Raw genomic sequence first — 26,545 nt, 5'->3', positions numbered from 1 at the left:
AACATCTCTCTTATCACTTAGGGCCAGATGCACTAAGCTTCATACTGTAAGTGATAAAATGGAGAGTGACAAAGAACCAGCCAATCAGCACCTGCCTGACATGTTTCAAACACAGCCTGTGACATGGCAGGTAGGAGCTGATTGGCTGGTAGTTTATTACTCTCCATTTTATCACTTTTGAAGTTTAGTGTATCTGGCCCTTAACCTGTTCAACTCAGGTGATGGAAATCATACATTAAAACAGAGCATTGTGTCCCTCCTGGAGAGGGTCATGTTGGAACGTATGCAGAAAGGGCAGGAGTACATAGGACATCCCCCTCTGGCATCATGTGACCAGTTACCTGGAGTTCTCTCTCAGCCTGGGAGCCAAAGTACAGATTTGCTGTATGGAGATGGGATCGGCACCTGTGCTGGGACTGCTGCTGCTGCATCACTCATGTAAGTGTCACTCTTCTATTAGTTTCTTGTCAGTAGTATAATAGTTGTGTCAGTATCCTGTAGTAGTGTTTTGCTGCTGGCACATTATACACTGATGGGGGGGGGGGGTGCCCCAGAGAATCAGAGGTTTTTCACCTCACCCCATGGCCAAACTTTTATTACAAAATGAAGTAGGTTTATATGTCATGTTTATACTGTATGTCATCACACGGTTCCATTTACAGGCAGAGTTGCCGACTTTTGAAGCCCGGAGAGAAGACTTTCAGCATGACTTCGGGGGGCGGGGCTTGAGCGTGACATCATTAAGCCCCACCCCCAGGATGGGAAATAACCCGTTTTGCCTATCTCCGTGGAGGGGGCGGCGCTATAATGACACGTTTCTTACACGTTAGCCCCGCCCCCTCAGCGGAGATCGGCAGATAGGGTTATTTAAACGCTAAGGGCAGGATGGAGGTAGCGGAAATCAGGGGGCTAAGCGGGGGTGCCCAGGATTCCGGGAGGATTGCCCACCTTTCCGGGGGGCCGGGAGGGGGACCCGATTTTCGGGACCCTCCCGGCCATTCCGGGAGGGTAGGCAACCCTGTTTACAGGACAGGATTTACTTCTGTTTGTACACAGCGAGCTCTAGTTTTGTCTAATACATTGACCATAAATAATTCGATTTTATCCTGGAACACCGATCTGAGGCACCCAAGTGTGTGTGTCCCCCCCTTATCCCCGATCCCCCCCTATACTGGGTCTCATGCTATTTGTGTTCTGAATAACATTCCAGCTGCTGTCTTATTACTTTCACTTTCAGAATCTAGAACAAACAGGACAGTGTCCTTACTCATTATTATACTGTTAACCCTGCAGGCGCTGATACAGTACAATCATACGCAGATGATGTTATGTCCCCTCTACATATTAAAACAGATAACATAGGGGGTTATTCTAGTTCATTCTTTCTGACAAAATCCTTCTTAGATGGACAAAACCATGTGCACTGCGGGTGGGGCAGATGTAACTTGTGCAGAGAGAATTAGATTTGGGTGGGGTTTTTCTTCAAAGTGAGATCTATATTGCAGTGTAAAATAAAGCAGTCAGTATTTTCCCTGCACAGAAACAAAATAACTCACCCAAATCTAATTCTCTCTGCACATGTTACATCTGCCCCCTGCAGTGCACATGGTTTTGTCCATCTAAGAAGGAATTTGTCAGAAAGAATGAACTAGAATAAACCCCATAGTCGGAGGAGTAGGTAGTGCCCGGAGAATGGGTATGTTTTTTCCCCTTCAATAATTTTTCCTTCTTATAGTAATGCCTCTAACACAGAGGTTCCGAAACTTTTTTGAATCACGGCACCCTAGAGTATCAGAATATTTTTCAGAGCACCCCTAGGCCAAAGTTTGTTACCAAGAATAAAAAAAAATAATTAAATGAAATAAGTTGTGCTTGTCATCCTTAGGTCCAGTTATGTGGTGAGGAACACAATTCACTTCTCTTTCCCCACATATTTGATAATTGGAAGCCCCAAGCACTGATTTTGCCTGTTTCATTGGCCATAAATAATTTGAATTGGTTTTGGACCACCAACCCGAGGCACCCCTGCAAGTGCTCCGAGGCACCCCAGGGAGCCTAGGCGCACAGTTTGGGAACCACTGCTCAATCACATGCTTGCCTACTATTATTGTGGCGTCTATGGAAGAAGCCCAGAGTGGAAACATGTCAGGGGTGAGAACCATTTTTAGCCACACCCCCCTGCAAATTCTGGTATTTGAATCAGCGGAGAAGGGGGGTGCAGGGGCTGTGGGCAGGAAGTGGGAGCCTTACCCACCTTCCCGGGACCTGATTTTCGGGAGCCTCCCCGTCATTCAGGAAGGTAGGAAAGCCTGCTCTAACACATTATGCAAAAAAAAAAGGAAATACACATTGAGGGTGGGATGTACTAAAGGGAAAATGCGGTAAACCCCCTGTTTTACCGCATTTTCCTATGTACTATCACCTTTGGGTGGCGATACCCTATAGAAGCCTATGGGCTTCTTTTCACCGCCCGCCGCCTTGCCGCCTCGCTGACCCCCCCTCTCCCTCTCTCTCTGGCTTACCTTCTTGCAGGTCCTCCTGGACCCCGGAAGGTAAGCCCTTCCTCCCCCTAGCAACGCAGCCGGACGTCCTTCCGTCTGCAGGGGGGAGGAGGAGGCGCTGGGGACAGTCTGCTTAGCTGTCCCCGGCGTGAAGGCAGTTCAGGTGGCAGGGAGGAGACGGAGACCCCCCGCACACCACAGTACAGGTATCGCGGGGGGTCTCCCTTACCGCAATGCCAGCTGCATATGTTAGTACATATGCACTGGCATCACGGCAGGCGGCGATGTATATTAATACATCCCGCCCTAAGTAACACTATAATGCCCATTACAAGTTTATTCCACACAGTAATGCCCATTACACATTATGCCACACACAGTAATGCCCATTACGCATTATTCCACACACAGTAATGCCCATTACACATTATGCCACACACAGTAATGCCCATTGCACATTATTCCAAACACAGTAATGTCCATTGCACATTATTCCACACACAGTAATGCCCATTACATATTATTCTATACACTGTAATGCCATTGCACATGATTCCACACACAGTAATGCCCATTGCACATTATTCCACACACAGTAATGCCCATTACACGTGCCACACACAGTAATGCCCATTACACGTGCCACACACAGTAATGCTCATTACACATTATTACACACACAGTAATGCCCATTACACATTATTCCACACACACACAGTAATGCCCATTACACATTATTCCACACACAGAGTAATGCCCATTACACATTCTGAAACACTGTAATGCCCATTACACATTATTCCACACACAGTAATGGCCATTACACATTATAAAACACTGTAATGGCCATTACACATTATTCCACACACAGTAATGCCCATTGCACATGCCAAACACACACTAATGCCCATCGCACATTATTTCACACACACTGTAATGCCCATTACACATTATTCCACACACAGTAATGCCCATTACACATTCTGAAACACTGTAATGCCCATTACACATTATTCCACACACAGTAATGCCCATTACACATTATTCCACACACCGTAATGCCCATTAAATATTATTTCACACACAGTAACGCCCAGTACACATTATGCCGCACACAGTAATGCCCATTGCACATTATTCCAAACACAGTAATGTCCATTGCACATTATTCCACACACAGTAATGCCCATTACACATTATTCCACACACAGTAATGCCCACTACACTGTAATGCCATTACACATTATTCCACACACAGTAATGCCCATTGCACATTATTCCACACACAGTAATGCCCATTACATGTGCCACACACAGTAATGCCCATTACACATTATTACACACACAGTAATGCCCATTACACATTATTCAATACACAGTAATGCCATTACACATTATTCCACACACACACAGGAATGCACATTACACATTATTCCATACACACAGTAATGCCCATTACCCATTATTCCACACACACAGTAATACCCATTACACATTTTTCCACACACATTAATGCCCATTACACATTATTCCACACACATTATGAAACACTGTAATACCCATTACACATTATTCCACACACAGTAATGCCCATTGCACGTGCCAAACACAGTAATGCCCTTTACACATTATTCCACACACACTAATGCCCATCGCACATTATTTCACACACACTGTAATGCCCATGAAACATTATTCCACACACAGTAATGCCCATTGCACGTGCCACACACAGTAATGCCCGTTGCACGTGCCACACACAGAAATGCCCATTACACATTTTTCCACACACAGTAATGCCCATTACACATTATTCCACACACCGTAATGCCCATTACACATTATGCCATACATAGTAATGCCCATTACACATTATGCCACACACACTAATGCCCATTACACATTATTCCACACACAGAAATGTCCATTACACATTATTCCACACACAGTAATGCCCATTACACATTATGCCATACACAGTAATGCCCATTACACATTATGCCACACACACAATAATGCCCATTACACATTCTGAAACACTGTAATGCCCATTACACATTATTCCACACACAGTAATGCCCGTTGCACGTGCCACACACAGTAATGCCCATTACAAATTATGCCACACACACTAATGCCCAGTACACATTATGCCACACACACTAATGCCCATTACACATTATTCCACACACAGTAATGTCCATTACACATTAGTCCACACACAGTAATGCCCATTACACATTATGCCATACACAGTAATGCCCATTACACATTATGCCACACACAATAATGCCCATTACACATTCTGAAACACTGTAATGCCCATTACACATTATTCCACACACAGTAATGCCCATTGCACGTGCCACACACAGTAATGCCCATTACACATTATTCCACACAGTAATGCCCATTACACATTATTCCACACACACAGGAATGCACATTACCCATTATTCCACACACACAGTAATACCCATTACACATTTTTCCGCACACATTAATGCCCATTACACATTCTGAAACACTGTAATGCCCATTACACATTATTCCACACACAGTAATGCCCATTACACATTATTCCACACACAGTAATGGCCATTACACATTATTCCACACACAGTAATGCCCATTGCACGTGCCAAACACAGTAATGCCCATTACACATTATTCCACACACACGAATGCCCATCGCACATTATTTCACACACACAGTAATGCCCATTGCACGTGCCACACACAGAAATGCCCATTACACATTTTTCCACACACAGTAATGCCCATTACACATTATTCCACACACAGTAATGTCCATTACACATTATGCCACACACACTAATGCCCATTACACATTATTCCACACACAGTAATGTCCATTACACATTATTCCACACACAGTAATGCCCATTACACATTATGCCATACACAGTAATGCCCATTACGCCACACACAATAATACCCATTTCACATTCTGAAACACTGTAATGCCCATTACACATTATTCCACACACAGTAATGCCCATTGCACATGCCACACACAGTAATGCCCGTTGCACGTGCCACACACAGAAATGTCCATTACACAATTTTCCACACAGTGATGACCATTACACATTATTCCACACACAGTAATGTCCATTACACATTATGCCATACAAAGTTATGCCCATTACACATTATGCCACACACACAAATGCCCATTACACATTATTCCACACACAGTAATGTCCATTACACATTATTCCACACACAGTAATGTCCATTACACATTATTCCACACACAGTAATGCCCATTACACATTATGCCATACACAGTAATGCCCATTACACATTATGCCACACACAATAATGCCCATTACACATTTTTCCGCACACAGTAGTGCCCATTTCACATTATTACACACACAGTAATGCCCATTACTCATTATTCCACACACAGTAATGCCAATTACACATATTCCACACAGAGTAATGCCCATTACACATTATTCCACATACAGTAATGCCCATTGCACATTCCACACACTGTAATGCTTAATTCACTTTAAGCCGCACACTGTAATGCCACCACTAGTGCTGTTTTGACATCTTGTGCAGCTTACACAATTGGGGGTGATTCAACACCATACGCTAAGTTGCGGTCGTTCGATGCTTAGCACGCATCTTAACACTGCCCGCCGCCAGACCATACGCCCGCCCCCTGCCACCGAATCCTCTCAGTAACATGCGATGGGATGTACGCAAATACATCCCCTTCCATGTGGCCGAAGGGCAGAGGAAAAGCCGACCACTGAATTATATCTCTCTCCTTTGAAAATAAATGTCAGTCTATACTAACTTTTATTTTCTTTGGTATCTGCCAAGTGGGGGCGGACGCTGATGTCATGTGATGTGGCATCGGCCCACCCAGGGGAATGCGTTTTCATTCGTTCACACTGGGCCGTTGTTTTGAATCTGCACAGACGCAGATGCATTTATGTGCATGTACAGACACAGGGTGCGTGCGGCTATGGTGAACAAGCTGTTCGCCAGGTGCACGCACCCAACATTGTGGGCGGAGGGTGGGGCACGGGCCGGGCCATTTATATATGTAGTGGAGGGGGAGGGGCCCTAAACTGCACACCCTGGACATATGAGGTACTACCTGCTGAGACTTGTAGTGCAGCAAGCACGAGGAGGAGTTTGCAGGGGCACACTAAATATATATGCTAGACCTTTTAATATCTTGCTATATTGCATTTGAGGTTATTAGCATAGTAATGGCCATTATTATCGGCTTGTCCACCGCGTCCAGGTTACCTCAATAGGACAAGTCCCTAACACTACTCTGAGACAGGTCCAGGGCACAGGGCCCCCCAGGCCAGCCCAGCAGAGCCACCCCATGGCATCACATTAGTGTAAAATTAAAGTGATAGTAAAAGGGATAGGGGAAATTATATGTGATAAGACTTACCTAGGTAAGAGGTAATAATATATACTAAACAAACTAAAGGGGTGATGGAAAGTGTACGATATGATGCCATGGAGCAGCCCAGCAACAGCAGCCCAAAGAGCCCTGCGCCTAGGGTTACCAACTCATCCCTTTAATCCGGGACACATATTAATTACACAGGTTCTGTGGCAGTTTAAAACCAGGTGAAATGGAGTCTTGAGGTGTGGCAGTTTAAAACCAGGTGAAAGCCAGCCACAGAACCTGTGTAATTAATATGTGTCCCGGATTAAAGGGATGAGTTGGTCACCCTACCTGCGCCCCAAACACAGTCCCACAGACTAACACTCAGCATATATGTATAGTAGGACTTACCCTCATAGTGCCAAGCTGAGGTGTGCAGTCTTGAATGTTGGACTCCAACCTAATTATAAACAATCTGGGACAGGTGGGTGGGGTGCTAGTTAAGGAGGAAGGCATCTCTAGTTCCTTCCAGTGTGTATGAATACACTCTGGGCGGTATTCAATGATTCTGATTCGCCAGGTTTTTATGGCGATTTTGTGCTGTAAGGCGAATTTCTGACTAAAACGGTGAATCACCCTATTCAATGACCAGATGGCGAATACATTTCAAGGGGTTTTTTCGCCATGATTCACCGAGTAGCAATCGCTATCTTTTTATGGTGAAGTGGAATGTGATCTTTTAAAATAAAGTGTTTTGTTTTTTACATTTGGTGGCAAAAAATCTGGAATTTTATTCTGAGGAGGGGCATGCTATTTTTATTCATGTGCTGTAAGCACATGAATATATATTTAATAAAATTTTTTTTTTTTTTTTTTTTTTTACACAGAGCAGCCAGCAGGGGGCCGGAGCCAAGCCGCTCATTAGATATTCATATATTCACTTCACCCGATCATTACATATTCATGATCGGGTGTAGTGAATATACGTGGTCCCCTGCTGGCACCCCCGGGGGGCAGCCTGTGCTGCCTGGCACCCGGGGAGCCCACCTCCCCCCCACAAACGCTCTGGGGCAGGCAGGAAGACTTCCATCTCCCTGCCTGCCACCGTCCTCAGGCTCCCTGCGGCGATCGCCGCAGGAGCTCAAATTCGCCGGTCAGGGGCAGCGAGCCCCTGACTCGTTGAATACCGGAGCCGGCGAGGCTCCGGAACGCGGCGACCAGTGGCGAATGTGCAGCGAATCCTAAACAGGATTCGCTGCACATCGCCAAAATCCACATTGAATACCGCAAAATATATAGTACATAGGGGGAAGGGCCCTAAACTGCACACCCTGGACATATGAGGTGCTACCTGCTGAGACCTGTAGAGCAGCAAGCAGGAGGAGGAGTTTGCAGGTGCACACTAAATATAAATGCTAGACCTTTTAATATCTTTGCTATATTGCATTTCTGAGGTTATTAGCATAATGATGACCATCATCATCATTTTTAATTAGGTTGGAGTCCAACATTCAAGACTGCACACCTCAGCTTAGCACTATGTGGGTAAGTCCTACTATACATATATGCTGAGTGTTGGTCTGTGGGACTGTGTTTGTGGTGCAGGGCTCTTTGGGCTGCTGTTGCTGGGCTGCTCCATGACATCATGTCATACACTTTCCATCACCCCTTTAGTTTGTTTAGTATATATGTAGCAAATTTATTATTACCTCTTACTAGGGATGGGACATCGAAAGAAAAAAATCAGTTAAATTATGTTTTTCAACATTGGTTACAAAACATCATATATACCTAAACATTGGTACTCTGAAGCCGATGTTAACCAATGTTAACCGATGTTTCCATATTTTATTAATAAACTGCCTACTTAATCATATAATACACTAATAAACTTCTGAAATGATAAATAATCCTTCTATTAAGTTTATCTTATTGGTGGCTTACCACCAATTGGATAAATTTTTCATGTTATGTGGTAGATATAATTTGTTACGGAGGGGAAAAAAATGAAGCATTAACTAGAAAAACTTTATTGCAAAAACTCACAGCAGCTCACAATCTGCTAGTTTTAAATATTTTTAAGGTACTTTCTCATCTTTGCGGCCACTGCTTACACCAGTTACATTAGCCGCTATGTGAATCGCGATTGTCCCGTCACAATTTCTCCACCATGTTTCGGGCTAGGTGGCTCACTGTGCTTCGCTCGCCACAACATTACTAAAGGTAATAGATGATGGCGCGGACCCCGGAAATAACCCTCGCGGCTCGCTGTATGCTATGTAAGTTCTGTAGCGTAAGCGGTGGCCGCAAAGATGAGGAACTAACATTTTTAACTTGATTTTTAACAGTAGCACCAGGCTAATAACTTAAGTTGAACATAGAAATTAACAAAAAACTGTCCAACAAGGTGTGGTATAATACTCCGACAGTCGGGATTCCGACAGTCATTACTCAGACGTTGGAATCCCGACTGCACAGCGTGGGGAGCGCAATGAAGCCCCTTGCGGGCTCGCTGCGCTCGCCACGAGCGGGCACGGTGACGATCTGCGCTCGCCACCTATTTTATTCTCCCTCTATGGGGGTCGTGGACCCCCACGAGGGAGCAGTCGGGATTCCGACGTCGAAATAATGACTGTCGGAATCCCGACTGTCGGGGAGCCGTCTGGCACCCGGTAACAAGGATATGGCAGCGAATGGGATTGGAATGTGACCACACACACCTTAGCGGCATAGTCGCCGAGCTGTTCGCAGAGGAGATTTTTGGTACTTATCGCTAAGTGTCTGTCTCCAAGTCCATTAGGGTGACCACCCAACACACCCACATTATTTGACTTCTGTCTTTACTGCATTGAGTCCTTGGGGATTCATAAGTAAAAACTGTGGAGTGGTTGCGGAGGAGGTGATATATAATATAAGGAACAGTTTACCAGTTACATTTGTGCCAGTTTCTAAACGCAATATACAGCTACATTGTCACATGCCGCTGCGGCTTAGCATGGTGGGTACAATACTCACCCATCCGTGCCCGCCGACAGCTGGCGTGTGTCCGCTGGGGTCCTGGTTGGGTAGGCAGTGGTGGCATTGTGCAGCTGTGAGCAGCAAGCATGGATTCAAACAGAGGTGTGGCAGTTTGGCTGTCAGTCAGCCGGCACTGGAGTATGGTGCCGCCATCTTGCTTGAGGGAAAAAGCAGTAATTGGCCAGGTCAGGTCTTCTCCTGCCATTCTGTCCACTCAGTCTAAGGCAGTCCTTCCCTTGGTATAAAGGGGATCTGCCTAAGGCAATCTCGGTAAGTACAACTTGTTTCCTCAGCCTGTAAGCAAGGGGAAGTCCTGGCCATCCTAGTGCCTATGCACTGCGCTCTCCAGCTGGTTGTCCCTCCTGGCCTCTGATCCCATCACTGCTGTCTCTGGTGAGCCACACTCACCATTTGTCTTCCTTCCTGGTACTTCCTTGGCTCATCACCATACCATGCTGGTCTGATTCCAGCCCTGGTCCAATCTTCCAATCGGCAATCATCCAATCTTCAGGTATTCTTCATTAAATCCAAGTTGCCTGAACTATTGTTTATGCAAAGGACTGCAATCTTGTTTTACCTTTTCTATGCAAAGGATTGCTATTTGTGTTACAGTATCTTGCTATAAATCAGAGACTTGTTGCTATCCGTTACTATCGTCCACTCAAGAAGTATTGATGCTGGTTATATTATTCTTTGTATGAGTTCTTTCATTAAACCTGCTTGTTTTAACCCATCTCCTGCTGGTCACGCCTCTCTTCCTGAAATCCTCACGACACCATCAAATCCACCAATCGTTACACACATAATCAGCAATATCCCATATTTAGAACCTGCAGTGTTTTTGGAATATGTTTTTGGATTTGGTAATTTCATTAATTATTTCATTATCTCTTGCAGCTGCAGCGCTCCAAATCTTTGCTCCTTCGCCTCAACAGGGATTTGTTGGATCTAATGTGGATCTCCCCTGCACCTTCTCTGTGGATAAAGGGACCATAAACCTTAAGTTCATGACCATATTGTGGTATTTCCAGGGAGCGGTGGTTCTGAGATATGGCACCACATATATAACCCATAACCCGAGAATTTCGCTTGATGTAGAAGCAGCAAGACGTGGAGATGCCTCACTATCGCTGTCCAATGTTTCACTCTCTGATGGGGGAAGCTACAGATGCGAGGTTTATTATACTCCAGATCGGGTGGAGAAGGACATATTACTGGAAGTGCAAGGTAAAAAATGAATCAATATTAATAATGTACGATAACCTAAAAATAATTTCAAATATTTGAAATGTCTTGCCAGCTTTGGAATGAGTTATCCTCCATCCATAACAAAGTGGTATTCCAGGGGTATGTGCCAGTGGTTAAACGTGTTATGGTATGGGCAGGTATATACGGTATAGAAAACCAGCCTGGGAAATTTCTTGAAGCAGCCCTCATGGGGGCGGGGTGCTTATTTAGTGGTGGAGTCTGTTGAGGGGAGCGGGATCCCTCGTCATGGGGTCTGATTCTCAGTTGGACACAGTGGCAGCCAACTTGCATTTTTTACTAGAGTTGAATCTGACTATGGCACCTATTCAGATCTGATCGCAGTACAAATTTGTTCTCAAAATGGGCAAAACCATGTGCACTGCAGGTGGGGCAGATGTGCAGAGAGAGTTAGATTTGTGTGACTTATTTGTTTCTGTGCAGGGTAAATACTGGCTGCATTATTTTTACACTGCAATTTAGATTTCAGTTTCAACACACCCCACCCAAATCTAACTCTCTCTGCACATGTTACATCTGCCCCACCTGCAGTGCACATGGTTTTGCCCATTTTGAGAACAAATTTGTACTGCGATCAGATCTGAATAAGGCATACCTCCCAACCGTCCCGATAATCGTGGGAACGTCCCGGTTTTCGGGGACATTCCCGCATCCCTCCCGCCACCGTCAGTGTCCCGCGGCGGGGGGGACAGTTGGGAGTCCCCCGTTAGTTGCTGGTGAGCGGACAATAGACGCTGTGTGCATGCGCACAGCATCTATCCCCCGCATCCAGGGGGACTGGGGGCTTGGCTAGAGGCTCACAGAGCCTCAGGGCCATGCCCCCACAGCGTAAAACTGGGGCGTGGACTCGCGGCACGGTGCAAATATAGGCCACGCCCCTCCTTGGCAAGCCACGCCCCCTAATTTCGGGCACGCGCAAGTGTCCCTGCTTGGGGAAGCTAAAAGTTGGGAGGTATGATAAAGGCCTATATGTTAATGTTGCAACAAGGTCCTTCCCTGGTGTATATCTGTGTATCCGAATGCGCAAGGACTGCGATGCCCACTGTCAATGTCTACAGACACTGCAATCATGATTTGTGCGTCTTAATATGCCACCATATGATAGATGAAGATCATATGGTGGCATAAACATTGTCCCCCACAGGGAAAAAAACAGTGTCCCTCACACATAAAAAAACACACATTAGCCACCACAGGAAAAAAAGTTTAAAGTAATACAATCTGAGATCTTGGTTGGACAATCTGTACAACATACAAAGTGGTTCTGAGAAATTGGCCATAGGGCTAAGCAAAGAGGGAAAATTTACTAGTTTTATATTAAGAGATTATGAGGGTAGTCCAAAATGTTAGTACACCTCTGGTTAGCAAAATAATCATCATTCAATCCCATAATTCCCCTTACAAGAACCAAGTTCATTTATCTGCTGCATCAGTGTGTCGCAGTGCCATTTGTCACCATGTCCACAGATGGGGTATGTTTGCACTGTATTACTGTTCAGCATCTGCGTGAGCAAACGTTGTACTATGTTGTACTACCACTTATGCTGCTTTCCCACTGCCAAGCCACTTAAAGAACCGGTATTTTAAAACGGTATTTAAAATGGTATGAGCTTTCACATTGCAGTAGATCACCGTTTTAAATACCGTTTAAGTACCATTCACATCGCAGTAAACCGTTTAATCCCCTCGTGTCCCCTGGTACCTCTCCTGCCCCCCGTACCTGCCAGCTGGTACCCTCGCTCCCCCCCTGCCCTGGTACCCCCCCTGCCCTGGTACCTTGCTACCCCCCCTATTTCCCATTCGCGGCAGGGACCCCCGCCGATGAAATGACAATCTCCTAATGAACCTTCCTCCACGTCCTCCTCCTGAGCATGGACCGCGCTGCCCGGATCCCCAGTGCCCTCGCTGTCTGTGCAACAGCCTCCTCCTGCATGATGCTTTCAGCAATCAGTCTGGGACCTGCCGACTTGTAGCCCTTGAATGCCCGCTGCCTACCCTGCCTACCATGCTGCCCGGATGCAAGGTACCAGCTGCAAGGTACCAGGGGAGGGGGGTACCAGGGAAGGGGGGGTATCAGGGCAGGGGGGGAAGCGAGGGTACCAGCTGCCAGGTACGAGCGGAGGGGGGGCAGGACAGGTACCAGGGGAGGGGGAAGACTAGTGTAGGATCTTAAATACCGTTTCAGAGCCATTCTCAGTGCATAAAAAAATGCCTCTGAAACATGTAGGTCTCTGCTTTGGAAATGGGTTGAAATACCGGTTAGCTTTAATAGGTAAATCAACTCTGGCGCTTTCCCACTGCAGCCTTAAATGTTTAGAAAGGGGGAAAAATGGCAATATACCGTTTAAGACCTGCAGTGAGAAAGGGGCATTATTTGTGTAGGCACTGCAAGTATGTGTACTGTTCTGTGTGTGTGCACTGCAAGTATGTGTGTGAAAACAGCATGCAAGTATGTGTGTGAAAACAGCATGCATGTGTACTGCTCTGTGTGTGAAAACAGCATGCATGTGTACTGCTCTGTGTGTGGGCACTGTAAGTATGTGTCCAGCTTTGTGTGTAGGTGTTACAAGTTGCAGCCGCAGCTTCTTTCTGTTTGTCTCGTTTTGTTGGTGTACCAGTATGCCGGCTTTCCGGATCTACCCCTTGTGGTTGTAAACCTGGTATTAGGGTTCCTTGACCCCTCTTCAAGAGGGGGTACTGTTACGATCCGCCTCCAGTGGGTCGGTGTAACTCTGCAGTTAATATGTTCTGTGTGGGTTTTGTATTTGTTCACTGGATCAGTGCTCTGGGCTTTGCTGATCCACCTTGCCTGGTGCTCGTGCATACCCTAGTATTTGGGTGTGGCTGCATGCTAGGTTATTTAGGTATGCTTCCAGCATGCAGACCCTGCCGGTTATAGTTCTTTGTGCAAAAGAGAATATAAGAAAAAGTGGCGCTTGTTTGATGAAAGATTTATAGATTTAATATCAATATTTAAAAAAACATGTAAATACACAACACACATAAATCAACAATATGTGTAAAAATAAAAATATTATACTGTTAGGATTAGTAGCTTAAAAATAGCTGAACCACTGATAGGTTTATGTGGGCCGGATCAATTACTTGGTAATTTTGAAGCTATTTTTAAGCTACTAATCCTAACAGTATAATTTTTTTATTTATTTTTTTACACATATTGTTGATTTATGTGTGTTGTGTATTTAGATGTTTGTGTATTAAATTGATATTAAATCTATAAATCTTTCTTCAAACAAGCGACACTTTTTCTCGTATTCTCTTTTGTACTATTGGGATTAGCAACTCCATTTTTTTTGTGGCAGCTATTAGCGGAACACCTCTGGTGATGCCTACTTGAGCTCACCCCCATGGAATCCATAGTTCTTTGTGCAGTTCTTGCGGCCTAGCGGTTCCTGATTGGCCGCTAGGCCGCAAGGCGGAGCCGGGAGGCGGAGCCGCACGATGTACACAAACACCGTGCGGCTCCCTGCTGTCCGGCTGGTTTCGGGGTGTTCGGTTTGTTTTTTTGCCAAGACACTTACCTGGACTACGTCGCGCTGGGACAGGTGAGTATGGTTTCCTTCCACAGCTTCCTCCATGGATTTCGTCGGACCCGGACACCGGACACCATCGCCGACAGCGACGTCGACATGAAGAAGGACGTTGACATGAAGAAGAACGCCGACACAGACCGGACATCAGGACCAGGGCTACCTACAGAAAGAAGATAGGTAAGTATTAGTATGTGTGGGCTTTGTATGTATTAAAGTTTTATTTAAAATGTGTGTCAGTGTGTTTTGTGTACTATTTTTTTAACTGTGGAACTACAAGTGCCAGCAGGCCCTTTAATGCCCAGCAGGCTGGGACTTGTGGTTCTCCAAGTCCCAGCTTGCTGGGGAGGCTTGCTGGCACTTGTAGTGCCACAGTAAAAAACAATAGTTTAATCTATTTTTTACACTTGAATCAGCCCGATGCCCACTGCCCAGGGGCATCGGGGACAGTACCAGGCTTCAGCCTGGTCAGGTAAGTCCTGGAGGGGGGGGACCCCTTCATTGGGGGGGTCCCCACTCCCCCCAGGGCCCCTGGCCAGGCTGACCGGTCAGGGGGTTAATGTTTTGGCCGCGGGACCTTATATCATAAGTGTCCCCCGGCTGTGACATTACCCTGCTGGCTGGTTGTGCCTGGGGCTGGTTCTTAAAATACGGGGGACCCCTAGTCATTTTGTCCCCCGTATTTTAGGAACCAGCCCCGGACCTGGAGCCTGGGGCTGGTTGTTAAAAATCGGGGAACCCCTATTTGTCGGGTTCCCTGATTTTTAATTACCGGCCCTGGCTCTTTCAGCCTGGTGCTGGTTACAGCTGTGGGGGGGACCCCACGCTGTTTTTTTTTTTAATTTATTTAATTTTTCTATTTTTTTACACCTTGCAGCCTGCACGGATCTGACTGATCCGTGCAGACTGCCAGAAACATTCGTATTAGCGGCCGTATATATGGCCAGCTAATACGAATGGTTACACCATCAGAGGGTTACAAAGCAGTCGTATCTGACTGCTTTGTAATTTCCCCTCCGGAACACGACTTTGCATACGACTAAAACAGTCGTATGCAGCCGTAGGGGAAATACCAATACGAAAAACTAGGTTTTTCATATTGGTAAATTTCCCCCTAGGTGTCCTGAGAAGGCGTCTAGGGAGGAGCTGAGGTGCATAGCTGTGGTTAAGTAATTTGGGATGTCAAAACCCAAACAGAAAGTAAGTTAGAAAGGGATATAAAACCGCGCTGTATCTAAACACATGCAACAGGTGTAACAATAAAATTGTAGAAATTTATTAAAATATCATTAAAAAATATTTTTGTATTAAGACTAATTTTATATATATATATATATATATATATATATATATATATATATATATATATATATATATATATATATATACAGTATATACAAATTTCAGAGAGACAAAGGCACTCAGAGGCTTGAAGAAGGTGAAAAAAAACTGGAGGAATTTTATTCCATAGCCTGTCTACGTTTCGGGGGTCATGCCCCCGTCGTCAGGACAAAAAGGCAAAGGTAACCTTTTTGTCCTGACGACAGGGGCATGACCCCGAAACGTAGACAGGCAATGGAATAAAATTCCTCCAGTTTTTTTCACCTTCTTCAAGCCTCTGAGTGCCTTTGTCTCTCTGAAATTTGTGCATGGATGTCTGTGTGTTGACACAGACCATCGACTTACAGCAACAGAGCAAGCTACTCTGCACCGCAGCTTACCTAAGCCCTGAGTGACGGGTTCATCCCTCTGTGTGTATATATATATATATATATATATATATATATATATATATATATACATACTGTAAGGTATTGTTGTACCATATATAAGTACACAGAAATAGTCACCCAAAGGTCCAGATGGAATGGTACCTAATGTCCATTCCTAGGATGCTTTCCTTTGTAGTTCCCGATATTAAGAAGCCACGTGGAGGATATTTGAAGGAGAGGCTGCGCTCTCCAGCCTCAGGAACGCCTGGATGGAAAAGTCCTGGTTGTTAGGAGATGGCTTGTCTGTATCCTTATGTCAATACAGCTGGCAGGGAAATTAGAGAGCTGGTCCGGTCATAGCAAAGGCAACACCATTGTAATCCAAATGGTGGGCCTTGAAAAAGCTGTAGAGCGAAACGCGTCGGTTAATCCAGACACAGACACCCACTATTTGGATTACAATGGTGTTGCCTTTGCTATGACCGGACCAGCTCTCCAATTTCCCTGCCAGCCGTATTGACATAAGGATACTGACAAGCCATCTCCTAACAACCAGGACTTTTCCATCCAGGCGTTCCTGAGGCTGGAGAGCGCAGCCTCTCCTTCAAATATCCTCCAAGCGGCTTCTAAATATCGGGAACTACAAAGGAAAGCATCCTAGGAATGGACATTAGGCACCATTCCATCTGGACCTTTGGGTGACTATTTCTGTGTACTATATATGATACCACAATCCCAATGTGGGGGCTCAAAGGCTGCAGCCCTAGGTGGGGGCCCTGTCAAGGTCTGTTGCACCCTGAAAGGGGGTACGGTCTGTTGCACCCGGGAAGGGGGTAAGGTCTGTCAAGCCCCAGGTAGGAGTTTTGTTGGTCCTGTCCCTGAGGGGGACTCCCAAGCTATTGTTCCAGATCAAGATCCTAGCCCCATTGTTTTTGATGGAGATCTGGAACAATATGTGAATCTTTTGCGTCAGTGTCTAGAATTAGGTCCACTTCTTCCCTCTCCAGAGCAGCAAATGTTATTCTTGTTCACAGCCTTTAAAGGAAGGGCTTTGGAATGGGCAAAATCACTAATTGGGTCTTGTGATCCTATTCTGCAAGGTACTCTTTAATAATGCGATTTTGAAGAGATTTTCTGATTCTGGGGTAGTTACTCACGAGCCATCTGCAGCCCCTTCCAACATAAGCCAGGGGCTCAATGACCTGGCTTCTGAGAAGTCTCAGTTGGGGCTTTTACTCCATCACTTAGTTCCAAATTCAGGACTTTAAGTGTTGGTTTTGCCTCCCTAACTTCTGCTGAATTTTTTGCCCAATCTAGTACGCATTATCCTGAGTCTGAGGAATCCGGTAAGAATTCTGCCTATGGCCAATTACTGTAGTTCATTCCTCTCTTTCTCAGATTCCATCCAAGACGAAAACGCTTGCTATCCCCTCAGATCTCGACTCAAACTCGGATTCTGATTTGGTAGGATATAGCTGCGGTTTTTAGAAGGTACATCAGCTCTGACAATGTGTGGGGTCATAAACTGTTTACACCATCAAGATCTAGAAAAATGTAAAATCAGCACTAGCTCTTACCCTATATTTTTGGGTTCCTTATATAAGGGTCTTGTTTCTTGTCTTGTACTTCGTCTTGTCTTGTTTGTTCATCTGTCCACCGAATGTCCGGAGGCCACCTTCAAAGAAGGGGCACTGTTACAAGTTGCAGCCGCAGCTTGTTTCTGTTTGTCTTGTTTTGTTGTTGTACCAGTATACCGGCTTTCCAGATGTACCCCTTGTGGTTGTAAACCCAGTTATTGGGGTCTCTTGACCTCTCTTCAAGAGGGGGGGGGGTACTGTTACGATCTGCTTCCAGCTGGTCAGTGTTAATCTGGAGTCAATATGTTCTGTGTGGGTTTTGTATTTGTTCACTGGATCAGTTCTCCGGGTTTTGCTGATCCACCCTGCCTGGTGTTTGTGCATACCCTGGTGTTTGGGTATGGGTGCATGCTAGGTTATTTAGTTATGCTTGCAGCATGCAGACCCTGCCAGTTATAGTTCTTAGTGCAGTTCGGTTTGTCAGGGTTCCTGCTCCAGAGTGTTCCTGGTCCCAGTACCTTGTATCCAGCATCCTGTGTGCCAGCTTTGTTTGTGCCTTAGTCAGCATGTTCCTGGTCCCAGCCACTGCTTTCCAGCCAGCCTGCCAGTTTGTGGTGCTCCCTCCTGAACTGGTCTGCTTCATTCCATCTCTCAGATAAGTCAGGAGCTGTTAGCTTTGGTTTACTTTTCTGGTGTCATCTTCTTGCATTGTTGCATTTACTATTGTCTGATTACCTAGGTACCACTTTATTGCATTGTTGCATTCATTATCGTTTTGCACTATTAACCACATTTCCACCTTGTGTATTGTTACATCCAGTATTTATATTTACCGGTATCATCTTCCTGCATTGTTGCATTTATTTCTGGGTATTGAAGGTGCATGTACTTCAGCCAATTACTCTTGCGATACCTTGCCTCCTGTAGCAGCCTTGTCATCCGTAAGACCAGGCGGCTCCGGGGTGGGTGGAATTAATCTACCCCTTCAAACGTGGCTGTTATTGGTGAAGCCTTGGTTTACAGGAGGCAATCAGGACAGCTAGGAGTCTGCAACAGATGGCTTGTACATAACCTTCCTTACAGTAGTCACTGCAAGTATGTATACTGCTCTGTGTGTGGGCAATGCAATTATGTGTACTGCTCTGTGTGTGTGTGGGCACTGCAAGTATGTGTACTGCTCTGTGTGTGGGCACTGCAAATATGTATACTACTCTGTATGTGGGCACTGCAAATATATGTACTTCTCTGTGTGTGGGCACTGCAAGTATTTGTGCTGCTCTGCGTGTGTGTGCACTGCATGCATGTTGTACTGTGCATGTTGTAACTATGTGGTTACAGCGTGTAAGTGTTATGTCCCTGTGTGGACATTGGGCCTGATTTAGACCCCTATTACCGGGCTGTGAATATGTAGCCTGACATTATTGAATGACCGTACATCTGCATGGTAGGCTGTGGACACTCACGGGTCCCCTTATGAATGATACCAGCGATGGCTGTTTGTAAGGGCATTTCTAGGTTGCACCCCAGCATTTTCTGGGTGTGCCGCCTAAAATAAGGTGGGCCCAGAAGTGGGGAGGGAGGGCTGCTGGCCACAGCACAGACACAGCCACACACAGCATAGCCAGCCCACACTACAGACACAGCCACACACAGCATAGCTAGCCCACACTACAGACACAGCCACACACAGCATAGCCAGCCCAAACTACAGACACAGACACAAACACAGCATACTGTAGCTAGCCCACACTACAGACACAGCCACACATAGCATAGGCAGCCCACACCACAGACACAGCCACACACAGCACAGGCATCCAACATCACAGACACAGACACACACCTCACAGGCAGCCAACATCACAGACAAAGACACACACAGCATAGTCAGCCCACACTACAGACACAGACACACACAGCACAGGCAGCCCACACTACAGACACAGCCACACACAGCATAGTCAGCCCACACCACAGACAGCCACACACAGCATAGTCAGTCTACATCAGACGGAGGCAGGCAGGGAGATGTAAGCCTCCCTGCCTGCCCCAGAATTTATGGGGGAGGGCTCCCGGGGCACAGGCAGCAGAGGCTGCCCCCCGGTAATGCTGGCAAGGGACAGGGGTAGGGAGCGACTTCTCTGGTCCCGCACGTAACAAGCCGGGACCAGAGTGAATTGAATATATGAATATCTAATGAGCGGCTCCCGGTCCCCTGCTGGTTGAAGTATAAAAAAAAAAAATAACATAAAAAATATAAAAAAATAAATAAAAATGAAATATATATTAATGTGCTTCAAGCACATGAATAAAAATAACATGCCCCTAAACAGAAAAAAAATCTGATTTTTTTTACACCAAAAAAAAAAAAAAAAAAAACCTTTATTTTAACCCCTTCCCGACATTTGACGTACATTTACGTCATGGTCGGGATGTACTTCCCGACACATGGCATAAATGTACGTCATGCCATTAAACTGTCACCGCGTCTATAGACGCGGTGACAGAGGGACGATGTCTGCTGTCCCTGACAGCAGACATCTTCCCTCATTGCCCAGGGGGGGCAGCGATGCCCCCACCCATCGGCGATCGCTGTGATTGGCTGTTCAATGTGAACAGCCAATTACAGCGTTTTCTGTGTACCGGCGAATAACGTCGCTCGGTGACACAGGGATCAGTGGTGATTGGTGCTGTTAAGTACAGCACCAATCACCACCGGGTGTAAAGGTGTCACTGGTGGTCACCCCACCTGCCCCCAAAGGCTGTGATTGGTCCGTCGGACCGACAGACCAATCACAGCCATTACACCACACAGAAAATAACGGAGACAGCCCTGCAGCCGCCATTCCGGTCAGGAACAGCGTGCAGAGCGGTCTCCGTGCCCATCTGTGCCCTTATACTGACCTGATCAGCGTTGGTGGCATCCGTGCTGCCAGCTGCTGGTGCTTCCTGGTTGCTGTGGTTGCTTTTGCTTCCTGGCTGCTTGTGCTGCTGCTGCTGCAGTGTCATTGTGTCAGAGATATATATTGTGTGATATAATTTTGTATCTGCTGCCCCCTGCTGCCCCCCTTTTGTGCTGATCAGTATAAACTAACTGATCAGCAACTTTTTTGGGTGCAGGGTTTTTTTTTATATATACCCTGTCAGGTTGCACCCAAATTTGTGTGCCTGCTGCCCCTCACTGCTAATCAGTGTTGCATCACTGATCAGCAGTTTTTTTTTTTTTTTTTGAGGGTGCTGTGGGGTTTTTTTTTTTTATTTTTTTTACACCCACAGTGCTTTTGTGGGTGTCCTGTGCCCGCTGAGCGCTGATCAGTGACGGACGTTACTGACCAACATCTGTGCTCAATTTTTGGCGCAGGAGCTTTTTTTTTTTTACTTACACGTGTTAAAGCACTACATACACACTACATACCCCCCGTGTTGAAATAAAGTTTATACCCCCCCCCCTTACACTATACACGTGTTGAAACACTACACTTAAAAATAATAAAAATGTCCCATTCATCGCAAAGACTGTTTTCAGCGGAGGAGGCATATGCTCTTATTGCCTCTGACACTGACACAGCCAGTGAAGTAAGCGATGAATTTGCATTCGTCTTAAGCTCCTCTTCCTCCTCTAGTGATGAGGGACCCCCTCAAAGACGCCCCCGTAGAGCAGCTGAGACTCCCCCCCAATGATTGATCTCGTATGGACCCCACCACCAGACAATTTTGAGCCCCAGGTTCCTGAGTTTTTGGCCAACCCAGGAATCCAATTTGATACTACAGGCCTCAAAGAAATTGACTTTTTCAAAGTCTTTTTCTCTGATGATTTTATAAATTTAATGGTGGACCAAAGTAATTTATATGCCCAGCAGTTTATTGCCCAAAACCCCACGTCATCATTTGCTAGGTGGACCCCTGTAGATGCAGTAGAGATGATGACGTTTTGGGGTCTGGTGTTACATATGGGCATAGTTAAAAAGCCAGAAATTAGGCAATATTGGAGTACAGATGTTCTGTACAGCACCCCACTTCATCGTATGGCCATGACCCGGACTCGTTTTGAGACGATCCTTAAATTTTTGCATTACAACGATAATGCACAGTGCCCACCCAGAGATGATCCCACCTTTGACCGGCTATTCAAAGTCAGGCCGGTCATTGATCATTTCAGCGCCAAATTTGCTGAGATGTACATCCCCCAAAAATTCATTTGTGTAGACGAGTCACTTATACATTTTAAAGGAAGGGTTAAATTCCACCAGTACCTTCCCAATAAGAGGGCAAGGTATGGCATAAAAATGTATAAGCTGTGCGAAAGTACCTCAGGGTACACCCACAGGTTTAGGGTATATGAAGGGAAGGACACAAGAATTGAACCGCCAGAATGCCCCCCCTCCCTCGTAGGTGTTAGTGGAAAGATTGTCTGGGATTTAGTGCACCCCTTCCTGGATAAGGGTTATCACCTCTATGTGGATAACTTTTACACCAGCATCCCCCTGTTTAAGGCCCTTGGTTCAAGAGGTACAGCAGCTTGCGGTACTGTGCGCAAGAACCAAAGAGGCCTCCCAAAAACGCACGTTGCCCAATTACTGAGAAAGGGTGAAAGCAGGGCAATATGCACCGAAAATATGTTGTTGGTCAAATATAAGGACAAGAGGGATGTCCTTATACTGACAACAATTCACGGAGACAGTACCACCTCCGTCCCTGTACGAGGTACCAGTACCCACACCTCAAAACCTATTTGTATCCTAGATTACAATAAGTACATGGGCGGAGTGGATCTTTCAGATCAGGTACTGAAGCCGTACAGTGCCCTGCGGAAAACAAAAATATGGTATAAGAAGCTGGCCGTGTATATCATCCAGATGGCACTGTATAACGCTTACGTACTATTCCGTTCTACCAGCCAGACGGGGACATTTATGCACTTTCAAGAGGAAGTCATAAAGGGCCTAATATTTGGGAACCAGCAGGCAGAGGGCCCCAGTACTTCTAGTACTGGCCCCAGTACTTCTAGTACTGGCCCCCGTATTGTATCAGGGCAGCATTTTCCTAACGAAATCCCCTCCACTGGAAAAAAGGGCAGGACACAAAAAAGGTGCAAAGTTTGCTATAAAAAGGGAATACGAAAGCAAACTATTTTCCACTGTGAAACTTGCCCCGACAAACCCGGCCTATGTATGAAGGAGTGCTTTAAAATATACCACACATCTATGGATTATTAGGTTCATCATTTCACCGTGCTTCAGGGGTCTTGCTAATGCGACATAGCACCCACCATTCATTCCACCAGAATCTGTGCTGCAAAATCCAAATATCACTCCTTCCCTTCTGAGTCCTGCCATGCACCCAAATGGTATTTTTTGGTCACATATGAGGCATTGCCGTACTCGGGAGAAATTGGGGCACAGATTTTGGGGTGCTTTGTCTCCTTCATTCCTTGTGAAAATGAAAAATTTTGAGCCAGAACTGCATTTTTGTGTAAAAAATGTAATTTTTCATTTTCACAGCCCAGTTGTACCACAATTGGTGAAACCCCTGGGGGTTTGAAATGTACACTATACCCCTAGATGAATTCCCTGAGGGGTGTAGTTTGCAAAATGGGGTCACTTGTGGGGGGGTTCCACTGTATTGGTGCTTCGGGGGTCTTGCTAATGCGACATAGCACCCACCATTCATTCCACCAGAATCTGTGCTGCAAAATCCAAATATCACTCCTTCCCTTCTGAGTCCTGCCATTTTTTGGTCACATATGAGGCATTGCCGTACTCGGGAGAAATTGCGGCACAGATTTTGGGGTGCTTTGTCTCCTTCATTCCTTGTGAAAATGAAAAATTTTGAGCCAGAACTGCATTTTTGTGTAAAAAAATGTAATTTTTCATTTTCACAGCCCAGTTGTACCACAATTGGTGAAACCCCTGGGGGTTTGAAATGTACACTATACCCCTAGATGAATTCCCTGAGGGGTGTAGTTTGCAAAATGGGGTCACTTGTGGGGGGTTTCACTGTATTGGTGCTTCGGGGGTCTTGCTAATGCAACATAGCACCCACCATTCATTCCACCAGAATGTGTGCTGCAAAATCCAAATATCACTCCTTCCCTTCTGAGTCCTGCCATGCACCCAAATGGTATTTTTTGGTCACATATGAGGCATTGCCGTACTCGGGAGAAATTGGGGTACAGATTTTGGGGTGCTTTGTCTCCTTCATTCCTTGTGAAAATGAAAAATTTTGAGCCAGAACTGCATTTTTGTGTAAAAAATGTAATTTTTCATTTTCATAGCCCAGTTGTACCACAATTGGTGAAACCCCTGGGGGTTTGAAATGTACACTATACCCCTAGATGAATTCCCTGAGGGGTGTAGTTTGCAAAATGGGGTCACTTGTGGGGGGATTCCACTGTATTGGTGCTTCGGGGGTCTTGCTAATGCGACATAGCACCCACCATTCATTCCACCAGAATCTGTGCTGCAAAATCCAAATATCACTCCTTCCCTTCTGAGTCCTGCCATGCACCCAAATGGTATTTTTTGGTCACATATGAGGCATTGCCGTACTCGGGAGAAATTGGGGCACAGATTTTGGGGTGCTTTGTCTCCTTCATTCCTTGTGAAATGAAAAATTTTGAGCCAGAACTGCATTTTTGTGTAAAAAATGTAATTTTTCATTTTCACAGCCCAGTTGTACCACAATTGGTGAAACCCCTGGGGGTTTGAAATGTACACTATACCCCTAGATGAATTCCCTGAGGGGTGTAGTTTGCAAAATGGGGTCACTTGTGGGGGGGTTCCACTGTATTGGTGCTTCGGGGGTCTTGCTAATGCGACATAGCACCCACCATTCATTCCACCAGAATATGTGCTGCAAAATCCAAATATCACTCCTTCCCTTTTGAGTCCTGCCATGCACCCAAATGGTATTTTTTGGTCACATATAAGGCATTGCCGTACTCGGGAGAAATTGGGGCACAGATTTTGGGGTGCTTTGTCTCCTTCATTCCTTGTGAAAATGAAAAATTTTGAGCCAGAACTGCATTTTTGTGTAAAAAATGTAATTTTTCATTTTCACAGCCCAGTTGTACCACAATTGGTGAAACCCCTGGGGGTTTGAAATGTACACTATACCCCTAGATGAATTCCCTGAGGGGTGTAGTTTGCAAAATGGGGTCACTTGTGGGGGGGTTCCACTGTATTGGTGCTTCGGGGGTCTTGCTAATGCGACATAGCACCCACCATTCATTCCACCAGAATGTGTGCTGCAAAATCCAAATATCACTCCTTCCCTTCTGAGTCCTGCCATGCACCCAAATGGTATTTTTTGGTCACATATGAGGCATTGCCGTACTCGGGAGAAATTGCGGCACAGATTTTGGGGTGCTTTGTCTCCTTCATTCCTTGTGAAAATGAAAAATGTTGAGCCAGAACTGCATTTTTGTGTAAAAAAAATGTAATTTTTCATTTTCACAGCCCAGTTGTACCAAAATTGGTGAAACCCCTGGGGGTTTGAAATGTACACTATACCCCTAGATGAATTCCCTGAGGGGTGTAGTTTGCAAAATGGGGTCACTTGTGGGGGGGTTCCTAACTTTTAGCATCTTATGGTGCCTAGAAACCTACATGGTGCCTAAAAAATAATCTCATAAAAAGGAGGCTCTAAAATCAAGTAGGTGCTCCTTCTATTATGAAGCCTGTGGTTTGGTCAACGTGCACACTAGGGCCACATATAGGATATTTATGAAAACAAAATAATTGGGGGAATCAATTTTTAGTCACATTTCTCTAGTAAAATCTACTGTGTTCCTTAGAAAAATGTATTAAAATTGAAAATCTGCAAAAAAAATGAAATTTTGAAATTTCACCTACACTTTGTTTTAATTCCTGTGAAACACCTAAAGGGTTAACAAACTTCCAAAATGCTGTTTTGAATACTGTGAGGGGTGCAGTTTTTGAAATGGCATCATTTATGGGGGTGTCTCACATACAAGTCCCTCAAAGTCACATCAGAACTGAACTGGTCCCTAAAAAAATCAGTGTTTGAAATTTTCTTGAAAATTTGAGAATTTGCTATTCATATTTTAAGCCTCCTAGTGTCCAAAAAAATTAAAAGGAGGTTGAAATAATGATGGAAACATAAAGTATACATATGGTCTATGTTAGTTATTAACTATTTTGAGTGGTATGATTATTTGTCTCACAAGCAGAAAATTTAACATTTTGCAAATTGCAAAATTTTCAATTTTTTACGACATTTTGGTATTTTTCACAAAAAAACACAGACTGTATCGACCAAAATTTACCACTAACTTGAAGTACAATGTGTCACGAGAAAACAATCTCAAAATCACTGGGATAAGTAAAAGCAAAAAAAAGTTATCCCCACTTAAGTGATACATGTCAGATTTGAAAAAAAGGGCTCTGTCAGGAAGGCAAAAACATGCTGCGGCGGTAAGGGGTTAAAAGATCACTTTCCAGTTCACCTTAAAAAGATGTCGAATGCAAAATGGTGAATAATGGCAAAAATCAGGGAGAAAGCAATT

At 45.2% G+C, this 26,545-nt stretch overlaps 1 protein-coding gene across 2 annotated transcripts in view; it reads left to right on the top strand.

Annotated features, from left to right (window-relative positions):
- Positions 1-383: 383 nt before the first annotated feature.
- The window catches only part of LOC146053259 (uncharacterized), a 185,275-nt gene continuing 159,113 nt past the window's right edge, over positions 384-26,545 (top strand). For both annotated transcript variants that reach the window (XM_083167962.1, XM_083167963.1), the window contains exons 1-2: positions 384-438; positions 10,810-11,139. In XM_083167962.1, the coding sequence (XP_083024088.1) occupies positions 387-438; positions 10,810-11,139 (382 nt within the window). In that variant the 5' untranslated portion in view covers positions 384-386. The remainder of the gene's footprint in view (positions 439-10,809; positions 11,140-26,545) is intronic.

The sequence above is a fragment of the Crinia signifera genome, unplaced genomic scaffold, assembly GCF_055691185.1.
Source record: "Crinia signifera unplaced genomic scaffold, ASM5569118v1 HAP2_SCAFFOLD_132, whole genome shotgun sequence".
Taxonomy (NCBI): Eukaryota; Metazoa; Chordata; class Amphibia; order Anura; family Myobatrachidae; genus Crinia; species Crinia signifera.
The sequence above is the reverse complement of the archived record's forward strand: the minus strand, read 5'-3'. Positions and strand labels throughout refer to the sequence as shown.